The sequence below is a fragment of the Scomber japonicus genome, chromosome 5 (genome assembly GCF_027409825.1).
Source record: "Scomber japonicus isolate fScoJap1 chromosome 5, fScoJap1.pri, whole genome shotgun sequence".
Taxonomy (NCBI): Eukaryota; Metazoa; Chordata; class Actinopteri; order Scombriformes; family Scombridae; genus Scomber; species Scomber japonicus.
The window spans coordinates 6,290,560-6,309,974 of record NC_070582.1 but is presented as its reverse complement, the minus strand read 5'-3'; the positions used below and the strand labels follow the sequence as shown (position 1 = coordinate 6,309,974).

Sequence of the window (19,415 nt, the reverse complement as noted above, 5' to 3'; positions counted from 1 at the left end):
TGAGTGTGATAACAAAAATGATCCGGGGTGTGTTTGACAGCTCCAAATCACCAAATCCTCTTAGCAGCAGAGGCACAGCTACCAAATTCGCCGACTCAGCTGGGGGGTTAGTGTATGATAACAAATGTCCACGCACATATGAAAACAAGTTTACTCACCATTACAGACGCCATGGTGGGCATTTACTGAGATAATGTTGTCAAAGCAAAGGTTGAACCATCCCGCTGTTTTGAGCTTCAGACCTGATCTGTCGAGCCCAGATATAGGTGGTGCTAATACAGCACAGAGTTACACCCTGCTAACTAAATAGCAACCTGTAGCTGCAGCTTGGGGCAACAAGAGTAGTGCTGCGTTCACTTACCATGTGTGAAGGAGGAGATGCGAGAATCTCACCTTACTATTCCATTCACAATATGAAATTGAAAAAATTAAAATATTAGTAGGGTTGGGAAGGTTACTTTGGATATGTAATAGGTTACAGATTACTAGTTACACTATTTAAAATGTAATAAGTAATGTAACTATTACAATTACTTAATCAAAGTAATGTAACCTATCACATTTCATTACTTTTTGATTACTTTTCTAATTTTCTAACAGACGTTTTCATGATTTAGGCCCACACCATGATTCATTTACAAAATATATAAAACATAATAATAATAATAATAATTTCAAAGAATTAAAATCAGCAATATATGTATTCAGTGGCATGTTCAATATTTAAAAATGAAGAAAAAAAAGCCTCTTCCTGAGCAAAATCTTAAGGATCTGTCTTCAGGTGTAACCCCTTTGTAATCATCAACATTTTCACATGTAACTGAAATTTAATTAAACTCTTTTTTAAATGTATTGCGCATTAACAAGACAGTATCTTTGACTTTTCTTTAACCCAAAATTCGTCTCCCCGGTTATCCTATTTTTTATGTAACCTGAATGCACCATGTCAGTGAGGTGGAGCGTCTTCCGCTGCTAAGCAACTAGCCAGTCGTAACTGCTCTGGAGGCTGACCGCCACAGTATAGACTTCTCCGATTGGCTCTTGAAATATCCCCCGACCAATCAGCGCAGAGGTAGTTAAAGTTGGAACTTGACGTTTTGTATTTAGGTTTAAAAAAAAGAAGATGTCGCACAATCGGGACATCGGCAGTGTGGAGGTAATGCTAGTTTTTAAATGATAGCATTCATTATTATATTAACCTGCTAGTTGACATTACTGCGTTATATCGAGTGTTATCATGTGCTGTGAATCTAGAAACGAGAAAACAACCGGAGCTACGCTAGTTAGCCTGTTAGCTATCATCAGTGTTAAGTTACCATGCCAACCACAGCACACCTGTGAGGTCTCATAGCGTTAAACACTCTTTATAAAACATCTCAACTTTACAAAATAAGAGTGAACATTTGTACTACCAAGCCTTTGCTATGTGTTATTCAAGCTAACCATGTTGTCTTTTCCCTCTTTTTCTTTTTTCTTTTTACAGTACATGAAAAAAAGGATTCCTCAAAACGCCAAGTATCAAAATGTCAAAACAAGGCTGGACACAGGTAATCAGACGTACTGATATTCTCACTCAATGATGTTTAATACAAGACAGAAGCATATTACACTCCAATCTATACAGCACATATATGGTGCAATTATAGCAATGGGAAAAAAAATGAAGAAAAATGGTGCATTCACAATCGTGCTTAAGCTTCCAAGATGGAGGAGTGCTGCTAGTCATAGCTTGTTTCTGATACTGTCCCCACCGTTCATGCTGTATTTAGGATGTTAATGTTTTAAAAAATGAAGCTATAATGGCATTAACCCAACTTACTGTACACAGAGTGTACACACAAGTGACACTAAGTCCTCTTGTTTTTGGAAGCATTGCAACTGTCTGTTTCTGTTTTAACCTTGTATATATTTATACAGTCTTGTACTTGTATTGTCACATGCTTTATTTCATCTTGTTTTGTCGATGAGGACCTGCAGATGTGTCTGAATGCAGTTTTCTTCTTCCTCATCTTATAATTCAAACTGTTTACATTATTCATTCTCTCGTTTTGACAGGATGCAGCCTTTCAAAGTATATGGAAAAACTGGAGGAGATTAAAAAATGTGAGTAATTGATTAGAAGGAGAACCAGATATGGGAAGGAATTGTACATAACTTTATAGGTATCTATATGTGTATGTCTTGTTATACTTTTTACACTACTATATGCACTTTTGCACTCAGGTTTTTCATGCACTGTGTGATTATGTGTGGTTTATTGCTTGGTGTGTTTGTGAGTTTTCTAGCAGCATTTTGTCAGTTTTTATACTTGGGTCTTGACTCAAAATATTTCACTTCATCGTTGGAATGACACCATTGAAACTTATATTTTGCTGTTTGCACCCACCATTTGGAGGTCTTCAAATTTAAACTTTTGTGTTTAAGGTTCAGTTCACTTTTATGGCACTCAGTGGGCCTAACAGATGGTGATTGCTTATATAGGAACAGCCTCAATGTCTTCCTAATGGAAACTTTACAAGGACACGTATAGCAGATTTTTACCTCTCTTCACACTGAACCACTAGACCGCTGCCCACACAACATCAGTTCAGTCCATTGACATCTTTTAAACACTTTCCATTCTGCGCAAATGTGAACAGGTGGATCAGATAGCTCCACTTTGGCAGACTTCTGTCAAACTCACATGGAAATCAACCTCCCTCAGGGCCTTTTTCTTAGATTTAAGTGAAAATAAACTATTTACTGTACGCCTGAGATCAGGTTCATACTTCACACAGTTGGGTTTCTTTTCTGTGTCTGTCTTTGCACATCAAGAGGTAAACCGGAGAAGCTCTAACCCACTGATATTTCCCACTTAAAGAAGTTCTTTGTGGACGGTGGTCATTTAGTTTTGACCTGTCCTGTGATTTCTCAGGGATAAGTGACACCGTTTCCTTCATTCTCCAATGGAGGATTGTACTGCTGTCCACAATTATTCCTCTGTGGCACTGGACATGAACTATAGGGACTTGCTGGTCAGGTGCCATTAGAGGCCTTTTGATGGGGTGTGAGATAGAGGAGTCACAATAGAGGTAACACCAGTATCAGTTAGCAAGGATAAAAACAGTGAGTGGTCTGATTTGGGTGTAGCAGTGACAGCTTTAACTGGAAGGCAGCATGGGAACAGAGATTGTAAAGCTGAGGTTTGGTGAAGCATTAGAGGAGGAAGGGGGAAAGGAGGACTTTCCAGACCCAGGTGAGTTGTATGTACTGTGGGTTTGAGGAGTGGTTAAAGGGGTATTTTCTAGTTAATCATCACAATTATCTGTTACAATGATTAGACCTTGATATGATGCAATGTTATCATCTTCAGCTACAGCAGTCAATCCAAATGTTTCAAGTCTCTCATTAAAGGCTGTGAGGCTCTTTTATACATCAATTTCTAGATTTAAGTATTTTCTTCTTCTCTTTTCTCTTCAGATTACAGGTACAGAAAAGACGAAATCTTCAAACGACTAAAGGTGACGACGTTTGCGCAATTGGTGAGCATCAATTAATATTTAAGATAATATATCCTTTATTAGTCCCACGGTGGGGAAATTTACATTATTGCAGCAGCAAAGTGGGCAGAAAATATAGAAGAGCATCAATAGAAATAATGAATAATAAATAAATGCACAAAAAACAGCAGTAAAAAAATAGTCACACTATGTCCTTGCAATAGTGTCACATTCTGCTAGATTTCTGTTGTAGTCAGTGCAATTTTTGTGGACTATATTTTGGAGGTGACACAATAAAAAGCAGTGATTCATTTACAGTTTGAATAGTTTTAAACAGGCAGCTCTGAATGCATTTTGCTTGGTTTGTTAATTTGATTTACAGACTCTATCTCTCTTTGTACATTTATTTCCCAGTTCAAGCATCTTTTGACTTTTTTAATCTTATTTTTCACACCAGCTCCTTCAAGTGGCCTCCGTATCAGACCTGAATGGAAGTGAGACTGACGGTGACTCACTTGTCCCAGAAGGTAAGAGGCACGATTAGTCATTCACGTAACAACACAGTGAAAAGTGTATTTATCTGCATTTAGAAATCAGGTCACTGCAGCAGCAAAGAGGTAAAAATAATAAATAGAACTGAAGAGGTTAAATCTAATTATTTCCAGTAATATTAAAGTATAAAGTAACTCATTAACTATCTAGTCTCAGAGAACAGTTGGTGACAATCTGACTCATTCGCAGACGGCCTGTCAGTGATGTCTGACGCAGACCTGGACAGTCTGTCTGAACACACCAACGACTCCCCGCAGGCGTCAGACCATCAGGATGTCAAGGAGATCTGCTACACCGCCCGGTCAACGCTGTTAAGGTTCGGCATAGCTCAGCACCCTAAAAAACCTCACTAACTGCCCCAAACTGCATACAACACAAATATTACTTATAGTTTGGTCATCAAGTTGCTTCATACATTTGTGAAGGCAAATATTTCCCCTATGTGTTTGCATTGGAGGGAACTGTACCTCTGTCTTAGCTGCACTGACTGTAAATCTGTGGCATACCCTGCCTGTACAGATGCAAACTTCCCTCAGTAAGCACTCAAATGTATTTTGAGATATAATCAGATAAAGATTAGTTTGTGTTCTTGCAGGTTAGAGCTACAAATTCATCAGCACTGAATGGGTGTTAAATGGTCAATTGACTTAAGTTGCCTTATTTCAGGTGGTAATTAGCCATGCAGAGACATTTGGTTTTATTTGCCCAGATTTTGAGATTCCTTCTTCAACTGCGATACAGTTAAATGGTGTTTGTGCTGAATTCTTAAAAACTTGAAATGTAGTGTACACCCTATAGGAAATTCCATTCACCTCAGTTGCATTGGGGTGGAAGCAGAATTTCAGATTTGGGGCAAATTTAAAACAAATTTGAACTATCTTCATGGATAAGAGTGAGAAAATATGTGTAATTTTGTAATTTGGGTGAGCCGACCCTTTAATTTCTGTTCATACACCATGCAGATGGATGCTTAAATCTAGAGTCTTCCTCATGGTTTTGTCGTCAGTATTTCTGTGTGCAGTGGCTTTGTATTTTCACCCATTGTCAACAACCCCTAACCACAAAAGCCCATCTGTGACCCCACACATCTGTAACCCCACACCCACCATGTCTGCGTCTGCACTAACTCACTGTACTTTCACCTTTATGTCCCAGAAGACGCCCGTTTCGTCAGTAACTTCCCTCCATGTGTTCTCTGCGTCCCCTCCTCCCCTCACCTGAGCCTCCATCTCCTACAGCTTGAACATAAACCCGCCGGGGGGTGTAACTCTATCTGTGGTGGCCTCTCCAGGGGGTGCTGCAGATTGAGCCTCCTTTTAATGACAGGACTTTTAGCTCATCTTCACCTTGTGGCGAGGACAGATGGAGAGAGAAATTAGGGCAGTGTTGGGGTAAACCTACACAAGGGGAAAGTGGTGTGCTTCCATAGAGTTGTTTGGCTCAGTTCCACAACTCGATTTGCTGCTGAGAGTCGTCTCAGGTTTCATGTTTCATCCAACCGTCCCTGATTTGTGAAAGAAATCACTGCAGTTCTGAACTGGATACAGACTTACAGAAAATAGTATGAGGGCAAATCAAAGAAGATACATGTCTGACTATGTGGCAAGTGATAAAATTATGTATTAGAGCTCCTCAGTCTGCATTTTAAATCATACTCCATTAAATTATGTTATGAATTTGTGAACAGGAGATACACTGGACCAAAACACACATTTTCTATACAAGATCAGAACATTGTAATTAACTCATAAAAACATGATTTATTTCATGTAATGCACCTCTGCTTCAATTTATACATGTTTCTCTGCAACAGGAGGCATTCAGTTGTGTTAAAATGACCTAATCCTTTTTAGGGATTGTTTGTTCATCGGTGGGAATCACAAAATAATAAATTATAATACACTTTATTTGTATAGTCCTTAAGACAGAACCCCCCCAAAAGTGAAAAACGCCTATAAACGGCCAATGGAAGACAATAAAAATGAATAAAGCAGCCATCCATAAAGTTTTTTTGTTTAGTTTTTTTTTAAATAAAAGAGGATTTTATTTCACCTCACAGTGTTATCAGCGGTGTGGGGGAGCTGAACCTCGACAGGAACAGTCAGAAGATGACGGGTATGTCGGTGTCCAGCCCAGACCTGGCTGACAGGCCCTACCCCGACTGCCCCTACCTGCTGCTGGACGTACGGGACCGCGACCAGTTCGACCGCTGTCACATCGTCAGCGGTAGGTGGCGAGAACACGAAGCTCATCAAACTTTTAATGCCTTCAAGAACTCTTTGTATCATCTCTTGTTTTTTATCTTCTCATTCCTACAGCACACAATTTCCCCATCGCCACGTTGTCTCGAACTATGAACCCATACACCAAGGAAGTGCTGGAATATGTATCCTTCTGGAGCTGCAGCGATGAGTCATTGATTCATTGATTTATTGTCAACTACTAAATTAATCGGCAAAAACTGAATATCTTTGCTTTGTGGACTGCTTTTCACCTTTTTCTGATATTTCATGGACCAAAAACCAAATCAATAAATTAAGGAAATAATCGACAGGGTAATTGACAATGAAAATAATTTAGCTGCAGCCCTGTATCACAATCCACACAACACTGACCTTAACCTGCAAACTGTGTAGAAAAATGCAGCAGGGAAGATCATCATTGTGTACGATGAGGATGAGAGGATAGCCATTCAGGCAGCCACCACCATGTGCGAACGAGGCTTTGAAAATCTATTTCTGCTTTCCGGAGGTGAGATCTCATATCATTCAAGCTGTCTAGTCTACTTTCTTTAAACATGACACTTTAGTGAAAAAGCTGCATCGTGTATTTGAAGTTATCACCGCTTTTTAGCTATAAGTGCGGCTGGAGCTAAAAGTTACTGGAGATTACTTGAAAGGAAAAATCAGAGGCTACAACACTTAAAGACTGTATAAAAGGGAATTCAGACATTTTCTTCTAAACACATTAAATAGATCATAAATGTATTTCTAAAAAAGGTGTAAAAAGCATTTCAACCATTTAGATTTGAATTGTGGAGCTAGGCTTCACACACTGTGTTTCAACATTTCTGTGTTTAGGATTTAGAGGGCGGGTCTGAAAATCATGCAGTGGTGATTAGCATAAACCCGCCCCTGCTGCTGTAGAGGTATAAATATATTCAGCACACACTACTACTACTACTACAGTCTACAGTTAGCTGAGTTAGCCACCGAGCTAGCAGCAGAAAGCTCTCAGACCTAGCGTCCATGTTTCTGGTAGAGGTGGTGACTTTGATTGACAGGTGATACTTGGTAGGGGGCGGGGTTTCAGAGAGCTTGGAGGGCACGCCCACAGCGTTTGGGTGCAGAGAAAGAGACTGAGTTTTACACAACTGAAGCCTAATTTTATATATTTGGCAGGGTGTTTAACAACACACTTTTCTGTGGTATGGAACACATATTTATTCTTACTTTACACAGACTTTAATGAAAATGCTTCAGCCAGTAAAGATCTGCTTTTCCACTCTTCTGTCCTCTCCTCTGCAAGGTCTCAAGTTAATCGCTCAGAGATTTCCGGAGGGAATGACGACCGGCTCCATCCCGACCTCGTGCCTGTCATCTCCTCCATCATCGAGGGGAAAGAGGCCGTCCGTTCAGCAGCAATCGACACAAATGGCTGAGAAGAGGTGGCGGTTCACGTCAGACGAGCTGGCCAAGATCCAGGAGCAGCTGGACGAGATGCTCATCCCCAGCAACACCAACAGTAAGATATTAGACCAGCCAGAATACTTCATCTTAAGGGTTTATAATTACCTAACAGTCCTCTAGGGAAGTTTCCTGGGAAGAGCTTTATAGTGTGGCACTAGGTAATGGAGGAAAAATCTGCAACAGCTATTTCAGTTTAGTCAGTTGTGTTGAATTTATGAGCAGATGTTGATTTCCAGAGGAATTCCCCTTGAAAAAAAAAAAACATGCTCCATTTCAACTCAAGTATATGTGGGTCAATGATGTTGTTTTTGGTGTCCATGTGGTTTAGTCAAATTAAAAGGAGTTAAAATGTGAAAATAAACGTATGAATAACTTGAACACATTCTTTTTTTGTGGACCCAGCATCAAATTTCTGCTTTTAATCCATTTCGAGAGAATATATTAGAGGATTATGGCAAAAATGTCTAAGTGGTGTAACCATAAAAACTTTGTACCAAATAATTAAACTTGTTTAAAAATGCTAAATTCTCAATAAAACACCTTTTTAACTAGTTTGGCATGATCTTACATTATAACTTTTATATTAAATAAAGCTAATGGAATACAATTGTTCTAAATATTACATTTAATCTGGGTAACCATGGAGATCAGGAACCATTTCATTTGTTTAAAGTGAAGTCATTATTAGTATAAGTCCACTTAAATACACTGTAGGTGGATACACTATTGAATATTTATCATTCTTTTGTGGTTGCACCATTTGACATTTTCAGGAGCATTCAGTCTTAGTTTTGGCAAATGACATAACTAAATGTACATTATAACAAACCTGATGTTGCTTTTAAGACTATTTTTTAAATTATTGTTGAATTGCTCATCTTGCCGACCCTTGTTGTCACTGAGCTATATATTATTTATGTGTTAATCCCCATGTGTTGAAGTGTATGCATGTTCAGGTCTTTGCAGGAACCTTTCAGTGAATTTAGTTACGTACTGTCTAGGAAGTTAATGGAAACTACACTATGGGACCTGTACATCAAAGCAATATTAGTGACCAGTCTAATTAAACTGGATAACAAAATAGGGCTATGAAGAATCAGTAAAGTCCGTCCCTTTTGATTGAGATCCTTTTTAGTTTTTTTGTATTTGGAGATTGAAGTAATGAGTAAACCGGACTGTCATCTAAAGAAAGCTGTTTGCATGTGTGTGTGTTTGCTGCAGGCCGAATGTCCAGCCGGATGTCATCCAGCAGCACCCAGTCCAAAACGTCCAGCGCCCGGAGTCGAATGAGTTCCTCCACATCCGGGAGAGGAGACAGCGCCAGGGTTCAGAGCAGCAGACCCTGGAAATAACAACCTTCCCCCCTCTCTCCCTCCCTCCCTCCCTCCTCTCTCACCCACATACATTAGACACACTCAAACAAGCATACCTCCAACACAGAGTCCATTCATTTCAGATTACATTCCCCTCTGCTCCATAACTGAAACGCACCTCAAAATAGTCTTCCATGATACTGCTGTAGAGTCAGAGGTGGACAGGACAAACCAGCAGTTTGAATACTTAGAGTGACTTTTAAACTTTTTTTTTTTTTCCCATGTGTGTTCGTGAAGTGACGCAAAATTGAGATTATCATTATCAAAATGACAATCTGGTTTCTGGCGCCATCTGTTACACTTTTGCTGTAAAATTCCTAAATCGTGATCATTTCCGTTCGCTTCTGACCAATTTTAACGCACTTTGTTGCTGCTGTATTGAGAGTAGATTATCAGTTGCACTCTGACAACACTGAAACAACTAAACTCTGCTTCATTTTGTAAATAGAACATTCAGGCGGAGGACAGGGTTCCTGCAGAGGTTTAAGAGAAAAAAACTGTTATATGATTTTCAATTTTGGGAACTGAAAATAATAGCTGTGAACATCGTAGGTTTTACTACAATAACCAAAATATTTAATCTCAGATTAAGACTATGAGATTTGGACAACAGTATGAAATTTTCAAAATGGAAAATGTTGGAGTCTTCATCTTCACAAATCACATGTCAAACTGTAGTATTTTCACCTTCCTGTGTCCTTTTTTTCTTTTTTCTTAATATATTTAATAAATGGTGTGTATATGTTTGCACAGTGCCTCATCTGTGAACCTTACGAGCTGACAAATCCTTTTTGGACTCAATTTTAAGATTTCACGTAACACTATTGTCATCATTTTTTTTTTCTTCACTTGTGTCCGAGGATGATCTGATCTGTTCAAATCATGTTTTTTTTTTTTTTTTTTCTATTTTAAGGTTATTATCTCCAGAAAGGTCCAATTTAACTCCATTAATATGACATACAAGTAAAGGGGCCTTGGGAAAAGATGTTTATTTGTTGGAGACAGAGAAATTGAATGTTAATATGATGTGAAGGATATGCTCTGTAATACAGTAGATGTAATATATGTACACATAATGTTACAGACTTGGATCCATTTTTGGGAGAAGTTTTGCTGTATTTTTGTAAAATGCTTCATCCTGTCATGATGTCTTTATTGTGATGCTTTAACCAACAGTGCAACTTCAGCCTTTATGTGCTATTTTTACGTCTGGTAAACTCTCACTTGACTGTAACAAAATGATCATTTTCAAATGTGAAAAACAGTATTGCTAATTTGTAATTTGTGGCCTTTTGTTGCGTGTTGTTGGTTTGTTTGCATGGGACTTTTTGCACATGTCCTGGACACAATCTTATGAAGTGCATTTAATGACGTTATGGAGCCCTTTTATTTCATGATTCTGTGTTTTCGTCATCAGTCTTAACTGACATTAACCAGCTGATCACATGATTTGGATTGTACATGAATGTTAAATAAAGTGTAAAATTGTTTATTAGAGTTGTTTTTTTTGTCTAACATGGCCGTTTGTTTTTCAATTACAACCTAAAAATCCACCAATGGGAGGCATTGAGAGGCTCACTTAGCCCCCTCATCATGACCAACAGTGTACAGACCAGACTGTATGGTACAGACATGAAAATCACTCACCTTTCGGCGAAATTCGCCGTTTTGAAACCAAAATAGATGTCCTACGTGATTCAAGAAGATCCGATGAGAATTTTTTTTTTTGGGGGGGGGGGGGGGGGGTCAAGTGGCCTCCGTCACTATAGACCTCATTAATACCATAGATAGACGATTAATACACGCAACTATTGTCACCCACTTTGTCGTCGGTCACATGTCCTCATTGGCTTTGGAGACATGTGCTGCCTCATCCTAAGCACTGATTGGCTGGTGTGTGTGGTGTCGTATGAAACAGTCACGTCTCCCACAGATGCACGCAGGAAATGACGTAAACGGACCGTATAGGGTTTGTTATTTGTGTTATTACGTTACGTGTTGGACTAAATACATGGACATATTGAGGAAAGTATTCCGGTTTTATGCAAACGGATTTCATATTTCACAAGAATGGATACTTGGCGAGCTGTACAGAAAGTCCTGAGTCATAAGATGATCGTTGTGGATAAAGGGAAGACTTTGAAGGTATGTAGCATTATAGCTTTTCTTACTTTAGCTAAGTGGCTAGCCGAGCTAACCGCTAATACTATTACGGCTGTGAGCAACCATATAATTCGTGAGTGGTCTTGAATGAATCAGGACAATCTAAGCTTTCCAACAATGTACGGCATGAATATATATGTTTAAGGGTTGGTGTTTAAAACATTCAGAAGAACTTGTGGCTACCTCCCAACTTCCGGTCCGTCCCGTAGGCGGAACAGCGTGTTTTACGTGTCTGCAGTTCCGGTCCTTCATGTTGGCTGAAACAGACAAGTCACCCTCAAACATGCTGAAAACCAGATTGAAGTTTGGCCAGTTTAGTTAGTCTTCCCTAATGTTTATGTGGCTTTGAGGATGTTCCTCATGTTGCCGGTGACAAACTGTGAGGGGGAGAGTTCATTTTCTCATTTGGGGAGAATCAAAAATGAGCCTGAAGTCCTTTTATCATTACTGGAAATAGAGTCTGAACCTGTCAGAGACCTGGACTTTAGAGGTGTTGTGGAGGAGTTTGCTAGGAGAAAGGTCATTGCATAAGGGAACTACTCCAATGTGTGTGTGTGTGTGTGTGTGTTGTTAATGTGCATTGTGTTTTTTTTATGACTCTGAAAACATTTGTTGTTGGGATGTTTGATATTGTGGAGATTCTAAAAACAGGTTGTTTGCTATTCTTTGAAGTGTTTCTGCATATCTGAGTGTAGACTGTTTTGATAATACACACACACACACACACACATACACACATTCACTGCATGTGCTGAGAGTCTGGTGTTGAATTTATCAGTCAGTGTGAATCCTGTGCAAGTACAGGAGTTTCCAACAACTACTACATCCACACTTGTGCACTAGTAAACTAGTTGTCTGTTGTATTGGTGTGTGTGTGTGTGTATTTAACCATTTCCATATAAATGGGATAAAGATGTGGTTTTCAAGCAGAAATTTACATTGAACATGTTTCTTTTAATCTTTGCACTTTCATCAAACTGTACTGTCCTCCGTCCGTCCGTCTTCTGCTGCTTATCCGGGGTCGGGTTGTAGTTTTGCTTGAATTTCCTCTCAAAATGCATCAGATTGATGATTTCAAGCCCTAACCTCCCTAGAGGGGTCGTATCCTTCTCACCTTTTTCACCCATGACCTGTTTTCATGTCTGAGTGTAAAACTGGCCCGAGTGAACCCTGACTTTTACGGCCAAATGTGCCGGGTTATGTGTCCAAACCATGACGTTGCATAAGGTGATGGAGATATATGTCAAGAGCTGGTGCTGTTGCTACACCAGCCTGAAAATACTAGATAAAGAGTTGCAAAAAGATGTGTTCAGTTGTTTAAGAAAGAGGAAAGTTGATCAATGTCTGGGTTTAGTTGTGGTTTATTCAGTTGTATTACATAAAATGTGTTAACAGTCGAAAGTTTAGACACACTTTCTCATTTAAGTGAATGGGGAAATGTGTCCAAACCATAGACTGTAAAAAGAACGCTCATTAACAAACGCTCCAACGCTCCAACAAACGGTCCAAACGCTCATTACAGCAACATAAACAGTCTGTATGAAACTTGTATTTTTTTCATTATATGTTCAGTATTATTAGTTCACTTGTACAGTTAAAACACAATTATTTTCATGAGAGGCGTTTAGAGGCCCACATACCCTTCAAACGTCTCCTTGCCGAAAACGGCCACAAAGAGTGCGGAAAATGCAAGCAGCCCCCTTCATGTCCAACAATGTGAATCTGGCAGAGCCAAACAACGACTAAATTATTTTTTATGTTTTATTATCATTCTACAATATTCAGTCTTTTAGCTTTTTCAAGTTTTTCCGCTGTATCCAAAAGTTGTTTCGAGTTGTACCCACAACAATGTAAATGTGTATATCATCTGCATATAGAATAGATCGTTTTCAGTATTTTGGACACTTATATTATTTATGTACAAAATAAATAGTAATGGTCACAACACTGATCCATGAGGAAACTCCCAAGTAACCTTCAGTAATTGTGATTTGAAATGTTGTATCTGAACATATAACTATGACTAACTACTAACATATGACTAAAAAAGACGGCGGAGGATTAAAGAATGTAAAAAAATACATTAATGTGTGTAAATATGCAACAAAGTAAAAGACTTCATAATCATAAAGAAATGGAAACCACAGTTTTCCAATGAGCCCATTTATTTGCGTGAGTGTGGTTTTCGTGATGTTTTAACAGTTGTAGAATATGATGATAAAGATGACATTAGTCAAAAAGATGACATTTTCAAGATGTAATCAATCAACAGTGGAGTCTCCAAACACTTTAGTAAGGGTTCCTGTTGGTGTGATCCATGATGGTCATCAGAGCCAGCCAAGTCTCCCTGGCGGTGGGGATGATCTGATTGGCTGGCAGGAGGAAGCCGAAGCGACCGGTGTCCCTCAGCTCGAAGGCGTAGGAGTACTTGATACCCTGGTCATAAGACCAGTCAATGCTGCCACCGCTAGCTTGGTCTGCAATTGAAGCAGTTATCGTTGAGAGAATGAACATGAGGAAGAATCTCAGAATTCTGACTTTGAGATTAAAGTCAGAACTCACTTTTTTTTTCATACTGGCCCTAATCCTCTTCCGTACATCTGAACTATGTCATGTTAAATGTTGATATGATACATTTTGTTGAAATGTTGATGTGCTACATAATAAACTGAAACATAGAGATTCAACGTATCTGGGGTTTGCAGAACAGACAACGCCAACATTTTATTCTGGCAGTTGGGCTGGATAATGACTATTAGGTGGGATGAAGTAAAACCAATGTTGCTGAAACTTACAGATGGTGGTGACGATGCTGCCGAATCTGAAGCGAGTACCAAACAGGGAAGTAAGGGCAGAGGTTGCCCTCCTAGCCAGAGCGTCCTGCAGAAAGACATTTCTATGATTACATACAGATGACTACACAGTTGCCCATGTTTGTTATATGTGCTTCTAACATTACAGGCAAACCAGCATAAAACCACAGAGCCCAGAGAAGAGCTCAACCAACTAAAATACAGAGTAAAGAAGTCAAAAAAGGCAGAAGGTGTTTTTTTACCAGCTCACGCCGATCCCTGGCTGGAGTTCTTTGGAAGCCGTAAGGGTACAAGAGCAACTGGGAGAAGGCGTGGACGGTGATGAAAGCCTTGAAATTGCCATGGGACGTCACAAAGTCCACAATGGACTTGACCTCAGACTCAGAGTTAGCCCTGGGTCCACGGTAGTCGCTTCTGCAGGGGTCATTACTGGCACCAGGACCTACACATGATGAGAACAGAATCAGAGAAACAGCAAGGAAACAAAATTCTGCTTTTAATCCATTTTGAGAGAATATATTAGAGGATTATGGCAAAAATGTCTAAATGGTGTGATTCATCGAGGTACAGGAGTATAACTGCATATGTGCAATTAGATTTTAATTTTAATTTTGATCACAGACATGTAACCTGTGACATATGGGGCCTAAAGCATGTATTGCTTCACATTTCGAGGTCTGTATAGTAAAATAAGTTTAGGAAACAACGGCTTTAGAAAATAGGTCTGGAGCTTAATAAATGCTGACTAGTGCATGTGGTTGCTTGGTATATTCCAGCAAAGACGGAAAGAAATTACCTCCAAAACCAGCATCCCAGTTCCTGTTGGGATCAACTCCAATACAGCTGGAGCCGGGGTTGGGCTTCCTGGTCTTACGCCACAGACGGTTCTGGAAACATTAATTTATTTCTTATATTTATCATCTTATTTACCTTTGGCCTGTAACATGAATATTTTATCTACTTTGTTTTTGTTTCTTATTTTTTTCACTATTATTTCAATATACCTAATATTCAGTACTGTGCCAAAGTCTTAGGCCACCATTAGATTTGTTGTTTTAATAATGCTATAATGACCATGTATAATTATTTCTCCATCTCTTAATTAGAATACAACCAGAAAATACTGGAAATGTGAATGCATTATTAAAAAAAAGGAAAAAAAAAAAATAAAACAGCTTCTATAGGCTAAATTGGCAAGTATTTAGTGTGACCTCCCCTTTCACTTGACCTGGCTCTCTTAAACTATAGGCTGCGTTCACACTGCAGGCAAATATGATTCAAATCTCTTAGGCCTGACTGTCCACACTGTTTTTAGTGTGATACCCCTAGCAACAACAACTGGAATAAGCGCGTGTCTGGTGTCGCATAGAGTGACGTAGCGTAGAGACGTAGAGAGACGTCACAGACAGTCAAAACCGATATGAGTGTTTGGAGCTGTTCAGACTCAGACACATCTGTCCAAATGAGATTTGAAACTTCCTCCCAAAGGTGGTTTCAATCTGGCTTACAAAAATCAGATCTCATGTGATTTATGACTGTTCAGACTTCATAAGAGCCATCTGGTTCCAATCTAGATTGGCTAAAAATCAGATTTTGGCTTGCAGTGTGAACTCAGCCTTAATGGTTCCAATGAATGGAACCGTAATTCATAATCATTTATAATAATGTTAAATTTTGTGTACATATTTCCTGTATTTTCTGTTTGTATGGTGGTGATGGCAGATGACTTTTGCACAGTACTGTAAATCTACTGGTTCTACTGTTTTTGATGAACATGAACATACAATATAAAAAGGTATGTAATACTCAAATTCACACCACATTCACTAACCATTACATGACTCAGTATCTCATCTAAATATCATCGGTAAAAACTATATGTGGCAGGAAATTCATATAAAATCAGTAAAAAGTTGTTTGCTATACGAGACTCACTTCCCTGCGGCTGCGGGTGTATTCATAGCCATCAGGGTTGGTCACAATCTCCAGGTAGATGTCCATCCTGTTGAGGATGGCGGTGAGAGTAGGGTCACTGCCAAAATCAGTTGCCATCTAAATGTAAGCACACAAGTTCCAGTGTAGATGATCAATGGTAAGAAGCTGCAGAGACAGTGATGAGAAACAAAACACAACCTAGGAGTCATTTAAAGTACCTTCTTGGCGAACCAGGTACCACTGGCAGGACTGACCCACTCTCTGGCGTGGATTCCACTGTCGATCCAGATGGCAGGACGGTTGGTTCCACCAGTGCTGAACTATGAAACAGAAAAAGGAAACAGTAGCACTTGAACATTATCCTATCCAAGGAATACATGAGCAAACATATTTCATAAATGGTGCAATTCTAAAGATTTTTTATTAACATTAACACATGCATGAAGGAAATGCTTTACTTACAGTACTACTCTCTATGAAGTACAGTATCATAACCTTTATTCCTTTCATTTACCTTGAGCACATTCAGAGGACGTCTTTCGAAGCTCTGACCAATCACAACCTTGCTGACCAGGTTGGGATTCTCAGCCACCAGCATGTCCTGGAAACCGTAGATCTAAAACAAAGACAAAGTCTTTGTAATTCACTATCAGTAGGGTAAAAGATTCTCTTTAGCATTGTCTGGTCTTGACTGGCTCTGGATTTGTTGTTGTTGTTGTGCTATTATAATAATCTAGATAATCTAGAAGATGCTTCTAGTAGAAGCCAAATCATCAGTGACAGCTGTACTGTCAAGAAAATGGCGCTGAGTGCAGGTACAATAATAAAATCAAACTGATTTTTTAAGATATGAATTGTTTTTGCTTTTAATGGACAGCTAATAGTGAAGTTAATACAACTGTACTCACATCACTGAGGCTGTGGTAATTGCCGTAGTCGTAGCTGTCAGTGCTTCTGGCCTTGGGGACGCGAGCAGCAGATTCCATCTCCTTCTTCTCTTCATCCAGCAACATCTGCAGACCAGTGCCACCATTTATATTTAAGTTGGATATCAACAAATCTAATTATATCAATTAGTTGGTTACATTAAGATGATTGACATTTGAAAAATCTAAACAGGTACAGTAAATGAAATTCATCTCCTATTGAAACCTGGACTTGAGAATCCAGGCGTTTACCTCTTACCTGGAGGTCTTCGATCATGACGGAGTACTCAAGGTCCTGGGTCTCCAGAAAAGCTTTGAAAGACTGCAGGCTGTGGAGGGGAACTCTAATATCCACAGGAGTAGCCACATCCCTCACCTCCCTCCAGAAGTCCAACTGAAAGAAAACATAATCATCATGCAACAGATTAAGACAAATCAAGTGCTTGTTCAGTGTTTAAGGTGCTTAAAAACAAATTGTTTTGTTAGATTTTAGAAAAGAGACAAAGATAATATAGAAAAAGTATGTCATATTTTCAGATGATGATAACTGACCTCGAACTCAGTCATGCCCTCCATGTCCTTGATAAGATGCAGCTGGACATTATTCTTTGGAACAATGCGGAGCACCTGATGTCTGTAACAAAGAGTAACACCAGTGTTTTACAACCTTTTACTCAACTCAGGACCACAGACTAAGAGAGAAATTTCCACACATGTTGTGGCTCATTTCTCAAGGCTCATCGGTCTTGCAATGTGCAGCAGTTGCACAAAAATAAACAGAGTGATGATTTAGGATTTTAGTGTTAGTGTTTGAAAGCCTCCAGTTTGATTAAGAAAGGAAAGCACTTCCTAGGATTTGAGGTTTAATTCCCAGTGTGGCTTTTATCTTCTATATCAAGCCGAACAAAGTACTTTTATAATTTGATGGAAACAAAAGTTAAACTTTTAAGATTTGAAATGTCTGAAGGACATAATCATTACACAGGTAAATTATGTCAAAATGTCCAAGTGTTAGTGCAGCTTTAACCTTAAATCTACAGACTGTGGTACCTGCAGACCCCAGAAGGATAAGAATACATTTATTGATCCCACAGTGGGGAAAGCATACTATTTGTCATATCTCAAGTGTTTCACTCTCTGATTCAAATTATTCATGCCTTTGTCAATCAGCTTCGAATCAGTTTCTTTCTAATCAGTTTATCTGCACAATTCAGTATTACATAGTTATCAGTCTCTTCATGTTTTCAGTAGCACATTTCTAACTTGTATAATGCATTCAGAATTAAATCCATTTATTCATTTTACACTGACTTTAATGACTTCATGTCAATTATACTTAAGTATTGGAGTCCTCGGGGGCCTCATTAAAAGCACTCAATTCTGCGTATTTATTGAGTTAATGTTTTCCATGGGTCCCTATTTAAAGTGTCACACACTAGGGTTACAGAATCCTTGTTACTCTGGATCATTTACAGAACTTGTGACTGCAGTTTCAGTGAGGTCTGCAGATTATCCCATGCATTTTTTCTTAGATGAAATGTTGCTGTTGATTGAAACTATTAATTTGTTTGCTGTTTTGAGTGCCAGAAATCACATTTCATTCACCTCTATTGTTTTTAGGGTTGAAGGAACAAAATCTGGACAAATAAATCCAAACATTAATTTAGGAGAACTGGCCCTTTAAAGAGTCTATTTCTGCATACTGTGTTGTCCACTGTATACTGTAACTTTATAGTATGCATTCAATTTAAAGGAAACCAAACAATAAAGAACCTTTATTATCGGAATTACATGTTTAGTTATTATAAGTTTGCAGTTCAAACATACTATTATACCCTACAAATCCACCAGTGAGAGGCCTTGAGAAGACCACTTACCCCTCAAATGCCTTCTTGCCGAAAACGGCCACAAACAGCACGGCGAACGCAAGCAGCCCCCTCATCATGACCAACAGTGTGAATCTGGCCGGGCTGAACACTCTCTTTTATAGCTGAATGTGTCAGGTTACGTGCCCAAACCACAACCTTGCTTAAGGTGATGGAGGTATATGTCAACAGCTGGTCGTGTTGTCACACCAGATGAAGACAACAGATGAAAGTTGCACCATGAACTCTTATGTTTTTCACACATCTGAAGTTAAAGAAAGAGGAAGGTTGATCGATGTCTGCTGGGTTTAGTGTTGGTTTATAGTTGTGTTACATATACAGTAGCAGTCAAAAGCTTCTTATTTAAGTGAGTGGGGAAGTGTACCCAAACTCTCGACTGGTGCATATAATACATAAGATGAAAATGCACATGGTCTGTATAATTATGCTTATGTGTGCTTATGTGTGTCAACTTTGAAATGTTTCACTTTTAGTATGAGGAATATTCACTCACTCATTGTCAGAAAATGTGACAGGATCAGGAAGAAATAAATTCAGGTCAAACAAGACAGTTTAATCCTGTGTTATAGCTAAATTTATATAATGTAATTTGGATTAAA

The 19,415-nt window shown here is 38.9% G+C and overlaps 2 protein-coding genes across 2 annotated transcripts; one reads left to right on the top strand and one right to left on the bottom strand.

Moving 5' to 3' along the window:
• Positions 1-1,118: 1,118 nt before the first annotated feature.
• Positions 1,119-9,730, top strand: cep41 (centrosomal protein 41). The gene is made up of 11 exons (XM_053318908.1): positions 1,119-1,156; positions 1,484-1,547; positions 2,056-2,103; positions 3,460-3,521; positions 3,937-4,006; positions 4,221-4,347; positions 6,091-6,257; positions 6,350-6,417; positions 6,668-6,782; positions 7,560-7,775; positions 8,942-9,730. The coding sequence occupies exons 1-11, from the start codon at positions 1,124-1,126 to the stop codon at positions 9,070-9,072; spliced, it is 1,101 nt and encodes a 366-aa protein (XP_053174883.1). The 5' UTR covers positions 1,119-1,123; the 3' UTR covers positions 9,073-9,730.
• Positions 9,731-13,530: 3,800 nt separating this feature from the next.
• On the bottom strand, positions 13,531-17,544 carry LOC128358577 (carboxypeptidase A1-like). Its single transcript, XM_053318910.1, has 10 exons — positions 17,483-17,544; positions 17,190-17,324; positions 16,913-17,017; positions 16,519-16,620; positions 16,223-16,324; positions 15,996-16,121; positions 14,866-14,956; positions 14,312-14,511; positions 14,052-14,136; positions 13,531-13,733 (listed from the first exon to the last, which is right to left on the bottom strand). Exons 1-10 carry the CDS (start codon positions 17,504-17,506, stop codon positions 13,546-13,548), a joined length of 1,158 nt encoding a protein of 385 aa, XP_053174885.1. The 5' UTR covers positions 17,507-17,544; the 3' UTR covers positions 13,531-13,545.
• Positions 17,545-19,415: the final 1,871 nt, after the last annotated feature.

Bases quoted from the DNA above. Each gene is read 5' to 3' on its own strand.
- cep41 (XM_053318908.1), top strand. From the start codon at position 1,124: ATGTCGCACAATCGGGACATCGGCAGTGTGGAG. The intron at 1,157-1,483 runs GTAATGCTAGTT...TTCTTTTTACAG, and splicing joins GGGACATCGGCAGTGTGGAG to TACATGAAAAAAAGGATTCC. The intron at 4,007-4,220 runs GTAAGAGGCACG...ACTCATTCGCAG, and splicing joins TGACTCACTTGTCCCAGAAG to ACGGCCTGTCAGTGATGTCT.
- LOC128358577 (XM_053318910.1), bottom strand. From the start codon at position 17,506: ATGGAGGGCATGACTGAGTTCGAG. The intron at 16,325-16,518 runs GTAAATGAAAGG...TCTGTTTCATAG, and splicing joins GTCCTCTGAATGTGCTCAAG to TTCAGCACTGGTGGAACCAA. The intron at 14,512-14,865 runs GTAATTTCTTTC...CATCATGTGTAG, and splicing joins CTGGGATGCTGGTTTTGGAG to GTCCTGGTGCCAGTAATGAC.